Source organism: Rhamphochromis sp. 'chilingali' (genome assembly GCF_963969265.1).
Source record: "Rhamphochromis sp. 'chilingali' genome assembly, chromosome: 22".
In the NCBI taxonomy this organism is placed as follows: Eukaryota; Metazoa; Chordata; class Actinopteri; order Cichliformes; family Cichlidae; genus Rhamphochromis; species Rhamphochromis sp. 'chilingali'.
The window spans coordinates 21,103,442-21,118,828 of NC_137950.1; the positions used below are offsets into that span (position 1 = coordinate 21,103,442).

At 38.7% G+C, this 15,387-nt stretch overlaps 2 protein-coding genes across 4 annotated transcripts in view; one reads left to right on the plus strand and one right to left on the minus strand.

Annotated features, from left to right (window-relative positions):
• Positions 1-4,877: 4,877 nt before the first annotated feature.
• Positions 4,878-6,526, minus strand: clrn3 (clarin 3). The gene is made up of 3 exons (XM_080873999.1): positions 6,225-6,526; positions 5,598-5,783; positions 4,878-5,454 (listed from the first exon to the last, which is right to left on the minus strand). The coding sequence occupies exons 1-3, from the start codon at positions 6,454-6,456 to the stop codon at positions 5,177-5,179; spliced, it is 696 nt and encodes a 231-aa protein (XP_080730125.1). The 5' UTR covers positions 6,457-6,526; the 3' UTR covers positions 4,878-5,176.
• Positions 6,527-7,728: 1,202 nt separating this feature from the next.
• Positions 7,729-15,387, plus strand: part of ptprea (protein tyrosine phosphatase receptor type Ea) — a 61,539-nt gene continuing 53,880 nt past the window's right edge. For 2 of the 3 annotated variants that reach the window (XM_080873754.1, XM_080873757.1), the window contains exon 1: positions 7,729-7,841. The gene's annotated coding sequence lies outside the window, so the exon portion shown is untranslated. The remainder of the gene's footprint in view (positions 7,842-15,387) is intronic. The other variant, XM_080873755.1, reaches the window with a different exon arrangement.

Genomic DNA, 15,387 nt, shown 5'->3' on the forward strand with positions numbered 1-15,387 from the left:
ACACACTACTGAAACGCTCTCACACACACTACTGAAATTTTAGCTCTCACACACACTACTGAAACGCTCTCACACACACAACTGAAACGCTCTCACACACACTACTGAAATTTTAGCTCTCACACACACAACTGAAACGCTCTCACACACACAACTGAAACGCTCTCACACACACCACTGAAACCAGAGGCATTTCTGCTGAACAGGAAGTTGTTTCCTGACAAGGAAACTGATGGAAAAAGTGGTATATTTCAAAACACTACAAGGATTTCTACTCAGCAACCTGCTAGTACAGCAGTCCCCAACCTTTTTTGCGCCACGTAAACAATATAAAAATAAAAAAACGATAAATACCATGAAAACCATAAATAGAAATGTGTTCGAATTTTTGTGGAGGAATAAAACCCATTACATAGAAAGATCTCAGCTTGTGAAGGGATACAATAAAGGTGGTATCAAAACTCCAGAATTGGAATTTATGGTTGGCACCCTTAGAATTAAATGGTTAAAATCTTGTCTGTCACAGCCAGACTCTACTTAGCTCCACATCCCATGATTCTTGTTTAATAAAATAGTATACAGGATTAGAATTTATTCGAAATGTGATTTTGCGGCAAATAAAATCCCCATAAAGATATCAAACTTTATAAAACAGACGTTGCATTTTTGGGAAAATGAGATTTACCCACAACTTCTCCCCATAATTCAACCTTATGGAATAATAGGGTAATAACACTTAATCAAAAATCAATTTTCAAGAGTGACTGGTTTGAACAAAAATATTATATTCATAACAGATTGGATGATAACGGTGTCATTCTAAGTTACACAGACTTTTCAGAAAAATATTGTCTAAACTGTTCTCAAAGAGAATATAACAAATTTTGTGAACTGGTCCCACTGCCTCTGCTTCATTTGATTAAAATTTTTATGATATACAATAATTTCTCATCAGTGCTCCCAAATTTATTGCTAGGGCAATGTCAGCTGTTTGATAAAAATGCAATAAGAAATTTGTTAGTAGTTTCTTCAAAGACAAAATATTTCATAGTTACAACAGAATGGTTACATGGCATGGTTCTAATTTAGTTATTTCATATACACTGGATAAAGCATACTAAAAATTTATGAAATAGCCTATTCTACCTAAAGTTAAAGAAACACACTTTAAACAAAACTAATACTGTGGCAGAATTTCTAAAAAAAGAGATTTGGCTTTGAGGTGGATCAGTGTTCTTTTTGTACTGATGAAAATGAAACCCTAGAACATCTTTTTTTTTTCCTATGCCCTATCACACAATGTATTTGGTGCAACTTAAAAAATTGGATTTCCCTAAATATTAATGATGTGCCACTGTTTGAATTACATCATAATTTTTTTATATGGATCATCTAGCATTGGATGTCTCAGACATTATTAACATCATCATACTTTTGAGTAAATATCATATCCATTGTGCTAAATGGAGGAACGCTAAGCCTTCTCTCCCTGGTTTTATTGATGATTTTAAGATATTTTTCTTTGCTAAAAAAAGACAAAAAGCACATATGCCAAAAAAAAAATAACCAGGATAATGCACGTCTCCCGCTATTCTAAATTTTGACTTATGCTGAGGCTAATATATTGTTAAGTAATGCAGCTGTCTCACTAAGGTCCAGAATCGATTTGTTCCACGATTCAATTCAATTCAATTCGATTTGATTATGGGGAATTTTGACAGTCAGAAATATTATAATTCTGATCAGTACATTTACATATTTTTGTATTTAAAAAAAGGAAGCTGACACACGCAAGACTTTATCAAAGGTGTGAGCATCACAGCAGATGCCTTTGTGTCAAAGTAGCTGAAGATAAAACACATAAAAACATGAAGGTGGTTTTCCTGGCCTGGGATTTTATAAAAAATATTCTGCAGTACATCAAAAACGAAAGAAAACCATTAATCAACATATGAACGTTACCTCTGACGTTACAGCGGTTTTATTAGAGACACGGCTAACGTTTTGCATTTTGCATAATTTTAAAAAGTTTAAATTTATTCAGTATTGAACGGCAGAAATTAGGTTTTCTTTTCGGAAGTATGTAAAATGAAAAAAAAAAAAAAACAGCGGCCGACTGCGCTGTAAACAACAGTAGACTTGTGCATAACAAGCAAGCGAATAATACAGAAAACAGATTTTTAGACGGGAAACTGTTCTTGAAATACAGAGAGAGAGAAAGAGAGAGAGAGGGCTGTGCATGACGTGCGATTTTATCGTGGTGGAAGCAAAACAGTGAGGGAATTCATGACGATGTTTATGTGAAGCGCAGTTTGGATCTTCTTTTGCTGCTGGTTCAGTCAATATTGTTTGGAGAGAGATCAAACTAACAGCTTTAGAATCGGCGCAAAAACGGCGTGAAAACAAAGCGCGGACCTGCCGACAGATCAGAGTCAGCGAGCTGTCGGCTTTCAGCCCCGACCGTGTCCGTGCTGTCGGGTGAGAAAGGCGACATCTCACTGATTCTGATCCGCGGGTCCGCGCTGTGTGTTTACGTCTTTGTGCAGAAGCCGTGTACCTGCTCTCATTTACTGTCTTAGCTGTTTGGTGGTTGTTGAAATTTTGTGAGGTTTCACCAGAGATTCTGGCATTTCGGGTAAAATAAATTTATATTAAAAAATCGATTCAGGATTTTAATGAATCGATTTCACGTTATCCAAGCCAGAATCGATTTTAATCAATAAATCGATTATAAAAACCCACCCCTAACTAACAGGTTGCTGAGTAGACATCTGTGTAGTGGTTTGTTTGAAATCTAACACTTTTTCCTTCAGTTTCCTTGTCAAGAATTAACTTCCTGTTTAACTGAAATGCCTTCCTGTTCAACTGAAATGCCTTCCTGTTTAACTGAAATGCCTTCCTGTTCAACTGAAATGCCTTCCTGTTTAACTGAAATGCCTTCCTGTTTAACTGAAATGCCTTCCTGTTCAACTGAAATGCCTTCCTGTTTAACTGAAACACCTTCCTGTTCAACTGAAATGCCTTCCTGTTCAACTGAAATGCCTTCCTGTTTAACTGAAACACCTTCCTGTTTAACTGAAATGCCTTCCTGTTCAACTGAAATGCCTTCCTGTTCAACTGAAATGACTTGGTTTTTCAGTAGTGTGTGTGAGAGCGTTTCAGTAGTGTGTGTGAGAGCTAAAATTTCAGTAGTGTGTGTGAGAGCGTTTCAGTTGTGTGTGTGAGAGCGTTTCAGTAGTGTGTGTGAGAGCTAAAATTTCAGTAGTGTGTGAGAGCGTTTCAGTAGTGTGTGTGAGAGCTAAAATTTCAGTAGTGTGTGAGAGCGTTTCAGTAGTGTGTGTGAGAGCTAAAATTTCAGTAGTGTGTGTGAGAGCGTTTCAGTTGTGTGTGTGAGAGCGTTTCAGTTGTGTGTGTGAGAGCGTTTCAGTAGTGTGTGTGAGAGCTAAAATTTCAGTAGTGTGTGTGAGAGCGTTTCAGTAGTGTGTGTGAGAGCGTTTCAGTAGTGTGTGTGAGAGCTAAAATTTCAGTAGTGTGTGTGAGAGCGTTTCAGTTGTGTGTGTGAGAGCGTTTCAGTAGTGTGTGTGAGAGCGTTTCAGTAGTGTGTGTGAGAGCTAAAATTTCAGTAGTGTGTGTGAGAGCGTTTCAGTAGTGTGTGTGAGAGCGTTTCAGTAGTGTGTGTGAGAGCTAAAATTTCAGTAGTGTGTGTGAGAGCGTTTCAGTTGTGTGTGTGAGAGCTAAAATTTCAGTAGTGTGTGTGAGAGCGTTTCAGTAGTGTGTGTGAGAGCATTTCAGTAGTGTGTGTGAGAGCGTTTCAGTAATAATGTCCCTTACGGCACCTCATATTAAAGGGCTCAACTTAAGCACCGCTTCACTGGTGAGCCATGAATTGATGAAGGTAAGAAAGGTAATCCATATGGCTTCTGTAGTAATTCAGAAGGTAAGTAGCTGTGTAGTTACCTGCTGGCAAAGCACATTTACTGGAAAGTAGAATAAATAATTATGTGCGGTGTAAATATATATTCACACTGACTCCAAGTGGAAACAGTAGTTAGATAAATGCAGTTGATTGAAACAGGGAGAACCAAAGGTAATATAGAAACTGACTGAAGAAATAAGTATCACAGAACACATGCTGCTTTTCAGTTATCAAGTTTATTGGCAGGTCTGTGGACCAGAACCAATGAAAAGGTGGGTACCAGTGGTCTAATCCATGTTGGGTAGACTGGGTGTGCCTTAATTCTCCCTTCTAAAGATAAATTCGAGCCTTCAAATGATTGTGCCAGCAATACATAATAGCAAATGAGAGACTTTAACTGAAAACAAATCCCTTTTCTTTTATTCCCGGTTGAAACTGTTGACTTGTTGGCATCTCTTTGCAATTACATAATTTCAGAGATAGAGGGCAGCAGACATCAGTAAAACCCCCCTCAGTGGGTTCATCCATTTTTTTTGACTCGCTCTTTAGATTTTTCCAATAAATGTAATCATTTTGCTTGTTCGTAGTGAATCTGTAATGCAGTACCGCAGTAAATGCATAACATTAGATTGCAAAAATTCATTTTTTCAAGTAAAATCAATCCAATCTCATCACTTTATTCATGTTTTCTAATGTTTTATTTTGCAAGCTGATGTTAATGGACACAGAACACAGTAAAAGCATTGAGGTTTTGTCTGCCTGACGATCTGTAAAGCATGTTTTGTGATGATTATATTACAATGATGGTTTTTTTTAAAAGAAAAAACAAACTAAATTGATACATTTAATCCAAAAAGATTACACAAAATTAAAAAAAAAAACAAACAGAATAAATAGTTATTTTTTAAGAATGGAATTTCAAAAACATATGAATGAAAAGAAATTTACATGGTAATATTTTTACTGTATCAGCAAACACTTTGCACTGTCATACCTTGATATCAAATTTGATCAAAATGCTGAAATTACATAATTGTTGCTCAAAACATGACATTTAAGTGTAAGGTACTTGATCCAACCAGACTATTCCTGATATAGTAAGACTAAATATTATAAATCTATCATACAATGAACAAGGCTTTACCGTGTATCCAGACCTTACTGTGTATAACCACAGTTGGTTATCTTTCATTACAGTAGGTTTCTTGAGAAAGTCTTTAATATATCAGTGGTATTGAAAACTCCATGGTCTCTGTTGCACTAATACATTGTTAAGTCCATGGGTGCATCCTCTGTAGGCTTCTGCTGCTCTTTTTTGCGTGTGTAGGCTGCATGTTCATATGTGTAGATCAAGGCGATGGCAATGAGAGAGAGCACTGTGTAAGGGATGACCAGGTAATATCCTACCTGCATCACTGAAGCCTTTCCCTTCAGGGCTACTGGAACACCCTCAGTATACTTTTCTACAAAGGTTTCTGCCATATTGGTCGCACTGATGTTCACCACAAACAGGATGAGGACTATCACAGACAAGCATGCTGCAGGAGAATAAGTAGCATTAGAAATATCACAAACAAAAGAATAGAACAAAAATCACACCTTATTTTTTCATGGAAATGCCCCAGCACTTCCGCTTGTGCAACTGCAACATGCTTACTGCTATAACATATCAGTCACTTACCACTGAGAGAGCTGCAGATGTAGACTCCAACAGGCCCCATGTAGGTTTCATAAGGATTGCTGACACTATTGTAGAGAGAGATGAGGATGCTGCATGCCGAAAACAGCAGACAGAGGGCAAGAAGGCACAAAACCAGACCGTGTAGGACTACTGAAGCAACTTCTCTTCCTGCCAATGTAGGAATCACTAAACACAGAAACACATGTTATTATGGTCCTACATTTAATGCTGTACTGAACTTCCATGTTTATTGAGTACAAGAGGCTGGTAAAACTGCCCGAGCAGTTTCATTCTCCTTCACGATGGAAGTTTTGATAGCATTTGTCTTTATTTTGAGATATCTGTCTGGGACTTCTAATCATAACAGCTTGTGTCAGAAGGAAAAACTGTTGACAGTGTGTTCTTTTCATTATGCACACTAAGAGCGACACAGATTCTAGAGTAAGACCAGAAGCTGGTGGTCAAAATTAATCAAATTAAATTTAATTTTCCCCATTGCTTGAAGGTAGGATGTGTCAGCGACTGAAATTTATTAAACTAAAATAAAAACAGTTACCATTGTGGAGATATATGAGAGAACTTTGTTGTTTGAGTCTGTTTCTAGTTGGTTGAACTTTTGAAAATTACCTTGGAATGTATCTGTAGCTCCAAACAGGGGGCAGGAGGATCTCTCTAATATTCCATCAAAAAGGGCCAAGGTGATCTCAGCAGATCCATTGTACAAACCAGTAGCCTTTCGTGCGCACTCCATGGTTGTTATAACCCACTTTGTTGACATGCCATATCCAATAAGCCCAACAGATATAGATGTAGCCAAAGCACTTGATATGAAATGCAGAGTCTTCTTTGTGGAAGGCATTATCACTGTATTCCAGTTACACTAGTTAAACACGAATCCCAGAGTTTCTTCTCTAAAGCTCTGGTGAAGCCACAGAATGAGATCAAGGTCCTCTGAGCCTCTAAAGATTCTCTAAGTAATTCTCATTTACCTTCCTTGTTGGAGGGGAATATAGATAGCTGGTCATAAAATGTCATGTTTATGGCTGCGACCTTTGGTTTGAAGGGAAACATGGAGCTGGTTGTCATAGTAGAGACACCTGTTTCACCAACAATAATCCTGGTGCCATGCCATTGTCATGTAAAAAAAAAAAGAAAAGAAGAAAAGAAAAGAAGAAATATACAGTTTATTTGTTTTTGAAGTAAATTATTGTAAAGTGCAGATGATGAATCTGAAGATCTGAGCCAAACAAAACCCAACAACTTCAAAACATGTAAAAGAAATATGTCAAATCTTTCAAGGATTCTTGATCCTGTAATTCAGGAACTTCACACACCTTCTGCTGGACTTATTAAAAAAAACGTTTGCAGCCTTTGGTTTCAAAGTCCTTTCCTTGATATTGCAGGGCAATAAAACTTATTGCAGATGAATTATTTATCTTGCATGAGAAAGAAAATTACTGGAAGAGGGCTGTCACTTAATAACACGCATACGTCATCAATAAAGCACTAAAGCTATCAGGGGAGTGTCACAGATTATAAATCACATTTACACTATATAAAATGTCAAAATTACAGAGAAATCAGATTAGCGTGTTTCACTGTGGATCACATTTCACAGTTTTTTTGCTATTTGCTGCTTTCTGAGAATAGACAGGAAGAGTGTTCTGCTTTTCCAGTATGACTGGAGCTATAAACCTCAGGGCAGGGATACATGCCTCCTGATAAGGACAGATAAGCAGCTACAATGATCGAGAGAATCATTTTTTTCCATTCCCCTAAACCATGACGCATTCAATTCTTTGAACGTGTATTTGCTCATATTAACAAAAGACTCTTGTGTCGGTCTATCACCCATTGTTGCAGTTCAAAAAATTATACATAATTCATTCCCTTTATTTAAATCACAAATCCCCCTCGTTTCATCTATAGTATTAACTGTAAAATGTAATCCTATTAAGATAAAGCACACCTTCAGAAGGAACCACACGACTTTGTAACAAACAAACAAAAAAAGTGAATCTGTAATGCAGAAGTCCTACACACACGTTGTAATAAAGTTTGTGGCCAGACTGCGGCTCCCTCTCTTCGCCAAAAACAGAGAGGATCCGTGCGGTTGCTGACAGCTCTGTTATATTGGAGTAAACACAAACTCCTCCCTCCCGGTGACAGGCGGCAACACTGAAGCGTCGCCTCGGCTTTTCCAAGACAATCTGCGCTCAGGACTGAATATTAAAGCCATCTAAGGTGAGTGATGAGATTCCTTTATGGCATTGCATCGTCTTTTTTGCACCCGGACACTTGTATATCGAGGAGGTGAGGGAAACATCCAAATTTTCAGTCATTTTCCCAGTCACGTCAAACGCCGTGTTACCTGTCCGTTACGCACAGCAGCGCGTGGAATTTTCACATTTAGCGTCCATTTCAGGTGCGCATTCAGCTTTACCGTTGCAGTGAGTGAATTCCTCGTAGAAGTCACCATGTTTATCGTGTGCTTAAATGCTCTGAGCTCTCCTTTTGACAACCTGCAGCGACTTCTGTCAACCCGGTGCGTCAGTGAATATGGGTTAATGGATCAAGCGTTTGGAGTTTTATCCTGATCCCCTGTCTTGGGGTTTAGTCGCCCCCTTCTACCTTGTTTAACCGTCATGTTTTTATTTAGAAACCATAACAATAAAAATGATCATTCTTGTCTTCATACTTGCTAGCTGACTCTTACGTGGGCTGCAGTTGTGCCAGTTTCAACATGTCGGTGACCACGGCTGCATTACTACTTCAGATATCATGAATGGTCTCCTTAGACTTGCAGTCATAGGAGGACCCAGGTTTTTGAGTCAGGTTAAAATTTGACTCAAGTTTAATGTTATTTGGTTGCTGAATGCTCTGTTGGCTCCGAAGCGTTTGAACATTGGTTTTAATGTAATGATCACCAGAAATGACATTAATCCCCAAAGGGAAGAACTCTCCCCTGGGAGGTTAGAGGTCAGGGCCAGCAAAAAATAAGCATCCCCGGAGCAGATTGCTTGTGGCAGTTTGCCAGTTCAATGCAAGGGGGAAGATGCTGTGCTGTATTTGGCATTTGATTCTTATCAGACCATGGAAATTTCATTTCATTTCATTTCATTTTTATTTATTTCACACTTGGTACTACAAATCAAACAAAACAACCACATCTTCTATCAACAAAACACAACAACCATGTGTGAAAAGGAGCAGGAAGAAGAAAATATTCTTATTAAACCCTGCCCCCTATCTACCATCGAACTTATATCACCGATGGGCACCATAAATTAAAAATTAAATGAACCGAGAAACAATTGAGTTTGTGCTCTGCTGACCTTCAACAGGAGCGGTCACTTTGACATCCTGTACTGATGGATGGACTTCAGTTTAAACACCACGCAGAAACAGATTTGTAGTCTTGCACTGAAATTAATTCTACATGCTTTTCATGTCACATTTTTCATTTCTTGCTTGGCCTACAGTGGACCAAGCTGCCACTGTACTGTCACTACACACTATTTTGGGCCATAACATTAGCCAAGTTTATAGAGGTGCTGTTACTTGTATTAAGTCTGTTAGTCATCCTGACACAGCCAGGTTCTACAGCCTGAGTAGAGCCGCCTCCAGAATGAACTTGGATTAGTATCGAAAATAACAAATGTCTGTAATATCTGGTTCATTACAACATAAAGGAGCTTAAGGATCTTGCCAGACAAACCTGAATACTCTGTCAAGCAAAGGTTAGTTCTTTGAGGACCTACCAAGATTTTCTTGCTACTAGACTATGAAAGACAAATCAATTACATGTTCTCTAGAAACCAGAGAAAAATTCTTAGAGGGAAGGTATTATGCTCGATTCTTGCACTGTATTCTGTATTCACTTTATATAAGGCCTTGGTGCAAACCCTTAGGTCATACGCTGTCTGAAACAAGCCATTTTTAACTTTCATCTTCTTCCTTTTAAGCCAGCTTTTTTTCCTGATTGGTCGCCCGTTGCAAACAGAAGGTTTGATCTGTTAGTGGCCAGGACTTCTGCTCCCAGCAGGAGCTTTGTGACTGGGATGACAGAAACAGATTGTCTAGAGCAGTCTGAGGCCGAGGTTTTTTATTCTTCGTGATTAACTGCACATACCGACAGCTTTTTAATATGAATATCTTCTATATGTATGACAGAAATAGGAAAACGCATAAAGGGTCTCTGTTAAATTTGAAAAATAAACTGTAATGTGTCTGTATTGCTTCATTTTCTTTTTATTTTGTAACACACCTTGCATCATTCTGCTGGTTCAATATTAATGCAGCTGTCATGCAACATGTTCTCCTTAATGCTCATTTATCTTCTCTTTTGTCTCTTATGTAGACAGTCTGTGTCTGAATTTCATTTAAATTATACAGCATAGACCCAAGGAAGATTCTGACACTGCTCTGGCAGAAGCTAATGAGGATGCAATGAAATAAACAAATAGTTTGTGCTCGCCAAGACAAATGAGTCTGTGTAAGGCCGCGGGAAGAAATAACATTTGACTGCTGAGTGCTGCTGGCAGATTGATTTGGCTTTCATCTTCTTGCTATTCATATTTGACTCGAGCGAAACGCTATTCGTTGAGGGTAATTTGTACTTGCTCTGCTGAAGGATACCGGATGTAAGTTAATCTCTGGCATAATCAAAAGGCCCTGTCCGTGGTATGTTCTGTACCTCCTTCTTTGTTATATCTCGAGAAATAAGTGTGAGAGCGCGTATATGTTGTTTGTAATAGCGCCTTGGTCTCGTAACTACTCAACAGTTACTAGCTGCAGCAGTTATTGCCAGCTTACATTTAATTGGTGTTTTTATCACCGCCAAGATGTTCTTTTCTAGTTCTGCTCTGCTATAGATAGAACTGAAAACATGGTATGTTGGAATGTGGTGAATGTAAGTGCCTTTTAGTGTGGGTGTGCTGCGTGAAATGAACAGATGTGATGATTAATGAAATCCAAAGTGAGGTGAGTAGGAGTGTGATGTCCATACCTGTAGTTTCTAACAGCTTGCTGGATATAAACCTTAAATTGCCAATTCAACTATCTGCCACTTCTCTCTTAAGTTCTGGAAATGCTTAACTTTGACACATCATGTTGTGCTCTCTCCTAGACTGCAAATACATTAACTGCACTCTGCTTGAAGGTTTTTTTTTTCAAGCACATGTTTTTTCACGCTCTTTTCAAATAGGCGGAGAAGGAACTAATTGGTATAAAGTTGAAACATTTAGGGATGAGTCTGGTCTGACCCAGAACTCATCAGATATTTGCCAGCGGAAATGATCATAGCCTTGAAAAAGGGCTAATGAATTAGGCATGGGAATTGTCACAGTAAGATCTTCCTTTTGATGCAGATAGTATTTGTATCCAACCTGCTATTTTTTCTGCTTTCCTTGGTGGAAGTTTATTGAATCCCATTAAGCTGCAGCATGTTGCAATCGTAGGCTTGTTTGTGCTTGCGGCGAATGTTGCAGAATTCAAACCCTGCAGTCTTCCTTCTAGATGTTGGCTTCATCCTGAAAACACTAAATAATGAGAAAACATATCTTTAGTCATGCAGTGAGAGAAGATGGAAAATTAACCCTTGCTTTTAACCCTGCTATTCCATTTTACATCCAAATACATAAATGAAAAGTAATGGGGAGGATTAACTGTATAGATCTTCTGTTTTTAGATGTGAGCTCAATCGACAGTTAAAGCAAACTGTAACTGAAAGCACTGACATAACAGTCAAACTAAAAAAGCAGAAACGGCATGTTAGTGGTGTTTTGCTTCCTGCTGTAGGGCTTTGGTAGGATACAGCCAGGCCTGTAACCTCAGTGAGCTGGGACTTAAATGACACACAAAGGGTTTTCCATGGAAGGAGGCCTTGTTACATGGATTAAACACGTGGCTGCTACAAGGGCAGACAAACTGCAAGCTGAACAAACTGGTACCTGCACTTGTATCTTTCTGAATCACAACAGTCCTCACCACCTGATCTGTTACACCCCAGACCAGCACAGCTGCAAGGAAACGAAGAGACTCAACATCTTTTTTTTAAAATAAGTGAAAAACATTTAATCATGTTAACATTCAAGGTTGCCGCTCCTTTTTTTTGTAATAGCCTAATTTGGCATGTAGTTCAGGGTACAGCCTTGCTAACATACTTTTGTTTTTAAAGTGTGTAACTTTCAGTACATTTTGGCCCAGTATACACACCACTACTGTGTTTTAGGCATCCTTAAAAAAGAGCGACTTGTCAGAAATGCTGCTGGCCTACGTTTAGTCTGAAAAGTTAAAGATTGTTTTTGTCTGACTGAAACGCAGACTTTTTGTAAACAGTGATGCAGACAGCCACGTCCACTTCCTGATTGGTCTGCTTTTTGTTTTTGTTTTTCAATTTTTGTGTGTACTACTTTCCCTGGCAATGGATTTCTACTAAAGAAATCTTGTTTTGCTATTGTTGTCTTTTCTCTGTAATCATACACTATATGAGCAAAAGTACTGGGTATCACACAGCAATGCCCAGTACACTACACATTATGTATCATATCTCCAGGACCTAGTCCGTCATGGCATGGCCACATGTCGTCTCCATCTGCTGGGCAGCCTGAGGTCTTTTGGGTTCTCTGGACATTATTGAGGACCTGTTACGACACAATGACGGCTTCTGCAATCTTGTTGTCTGTTGGGGAGCTGATAGCATAGAGAAGGACAGGAAAATAGCCTTGTAAATAGGGCAAGTTCTGTCCTGGCTATTCCTTCTAGACTATATAGAGGATGTGGGTGAGAGGAGGATGTTAGCTAAGCTGATGTCCATTACAGACAACACCCTTCATGCCTTGCATGAGACTGCATGAGACGAGGCCCTGAGCAGCTCCTTCACTTGTAGACTGCTATAGCCACTTTGTAGGACAGAGTGCTTTCGTTGGTCCTTCATCCCGACAGCAGTCAGACTGTGCAACACCCACATAGGATAAATAGAAGCTAAAAAATACATTTGTATCCATTACTACTTCCACTGCACCTTATGTGCAAGTAAAAAGAAGATATTTTAGTGTATTTTGTCTTATATAGTAACCATTTGTACATAGTATGGTACACTAGTCTGCTTAATTATTCTATTTTTATATTTTTAATATATCTCTAATTGATTTTTTTCTTCCTGACCCTTGTGCTGCTGTAATCACTGAAATGCCCCCAGTGCAGAATTAACAAAGTCCATATATACCATGTAAACCCATGCCATGAAGCTCCCAGCACACAGTTGTTCTCCTGATGTTAATACCAGACGAGGTTTGGAGCTCAGTTATTGAGTTAGCAGAGTGTTGGAGCGTTTTACGTACAATGTGCCTCAGCACTCAGCAAACCCGCTCTGTAACATTATATGGTCTGGCACTTTATGGCTGACTTGTTGCATCGACGGCATCCTGTTACAGTACCACACTCAAATTCTTTGAATTCTTTAAAATGACACATTCTTTCACAATTGTTTGCATAGGCAGACTGCATGCTCAGGGTCTTGATTTTATACACATGCGGCAATTAGACAGAAAACACTTGAATTCAAAGATTAACCCAATACTTTTGCTCATATAGTGTTAAGTTGCTCTAAGTCGCTTGTGTCTCTTCTTGCTGCATGACTCCTTGTTGTTTTTGTGGCTGAAGATATCTTTATGACTCAGTCTTGGATGTTGTTGCCATGCTCAAGAATGGATTTTGTGGCTGATCAGATGCTTCAGTGGGATAGATAAGAATCTAAGTATTTTAGCGTCCCTGTAAGGCCAAATTGAAGTTGGGGAAATTTGCTTTTGTTTACTGTCAGCTGTGTTAAAGAGTCAGCTGGATAGTTGAAGCATTGAAACAGCTGGATAGAGATCAAAGTTGCCTCTTTTCAGATGCTTCGGAGCTCACTCACCTCTGTTCAAAGGAGGATTGTAAGTTGGCCCTGTGAAAAAACAGTGGAGCTGAACACATGAGACACAAAAGAAGAGACTTTAAAATTATATTATTTAGGCCCTCCCCTTGAAAAAAACAAAATCACTAAAAGAGCTGCTTCCTGTCTCATTTATGCACCTCAATTATGTGTACCTACAATGATTATTCACTGGCATGATGATAATGATAACTGATTAATCATGTGAGTCATTTTCAAGCAAAACTGTTTAGCCTGCTAATTTAATAGGGGTTTGTGATGGCTTTGTGCTCTTAGAAACAGCAGTGGAAAAATTCAAGGACAGGAAACACAACTTAGCAGTTAGTATGAAATAATGTCTACTTGTGATGGTGTATCACAGGTTACATCCTGAGCATGACCCTGGATTGTAAGCATCAGTAAGGAAGCTTTTTACCTCAAAGATGGAGCCTCAGGAGAAACTAAAACTGAGTTTGTGCAAAAACAATTATTATGTAACCATCTCATGATCCTTACTATTCATTTTAGGATACAGACCACTAGGTTCGGCCCACCTGGTTTGAATAAGAGAATATAGCCCAGGGACATACAGAATTATGTCACTCCACAAGTAGTAATGCGGGTGTTACCTACCCCAGACAACGCATAGTTTTTTAGTTGTGTTTATGGAAGTTGATACATAAGAGCTTTACAAAGTAGACCACAACGCTTTTAGATGACAGGGTTTTTGGACAATGGTATACACATATTTCTATAATCTTTAAAGTGTCTTTATGCTGGTGCTGGCTTGTGTTTTGCAGGAAGTGCAGCAGATGGACAAAATGTATTTTTTAATAATCACAAGGCTCAGCTGGCCAGTTTCTTAAGATATGATTCTAACATAAAAATTAAGCATTTTTAGCTGAAAAATGGCTTCCTAAATCGGTGACCTGCTCAGTGCAGGTAGGGTGGAGCCCAGAAGAGATTAACTCCCTGCACACTGTGGCGTGACTTAGCTGAAGGGAAAGCAAACATATACCGCTCTTGGCTTAAAACATGTTCAGTCCATTTTACTTTATCCGAATGGATGACTTGGAAAAACAAATATTAGATTTTTGATGGAAAACAAAGGGCAGCGTAGAGGCTGGGTTCACATTGGCAGCTAAGAAGAAAAAAGACTCGGCTTTTGAGGATATCTTTCCAGGCTCGTTTGTTTATTCTTAGCGTGATTCAAGATGCAGTCATCTTGGGTCCACAGATGTTACACCTACACATTCCATTATAGCTCGATGTTTATGATAATGTGCAATGTCTCCAGAGTTAAAAAAAAAGAAAAAGAATAACGCAAAACTGAACCTTCCCCCTGTCTGTGTGTGGAGATTAGTGATGTTTCTAAATAGTATCTGGAATTACCTTCTTTTTAAATTTCAACCTGTACTGAACTTCCATATTTTTGCTTAGATGCATTTTAAGTGGCTTTTAATTGAGTCTAAAAGTGGCTGCGTCGCATGTGATGATAGCGCATATAGAAAGCATGATTAACTTATCTCATCTCTTCTGCAGCACAATTTACAAAGGGCTCACACGATCTTGTGACTTATGTTATCAGTCCTGTATAATGTCAGGTAGGTTTATTCTCTGCAATATGTCAGCATATGCAATAGCCTTTCTTTTGCATCGCCATAAACTGCTCAGTTGCAGTGGCTCTTGTCTTTACTAAAACATTATTGCCGGGTGCTACTCTTTCAGCTAACATCAAGTGCAGTTAGTTTACTAGTTGTTGCGTGTTGTAGAGTTTATCTAGTGTAAAGCATTTGGGTGCTGATCGTATGGCGATAACATGAAAGCTGGGTGTAACTGGTGCGAGAGAAAGAGTGAGTGATGGTGAGAATAAGGAAA

Excerpts from the sequence above, each read along its gene's own strand:
- clrn3 (XM_080873999.1), bottom strand. The coding sequence starts at position 6,456 with ATGCCTTCCACAAAGAAGACTCTGCATTTCATATCAAGTGCTTTGGCT. Across the intron at positions 5,784-6,224 it reads AGCTACAGATACATTCCAAG|TGATTCCTACATTGGCAGGA; the intron begins GTAATTTTCAAA and ends TTCTGTGTTTAG. Across the intron at positions 5,455-5,597 it reads CATCTGCAGCTCTCTCAGTG|CATGCTTGTCTGTGATAGTC; the intron begins GTAAGTGACTGA and ends ATTCTCCTGCAG.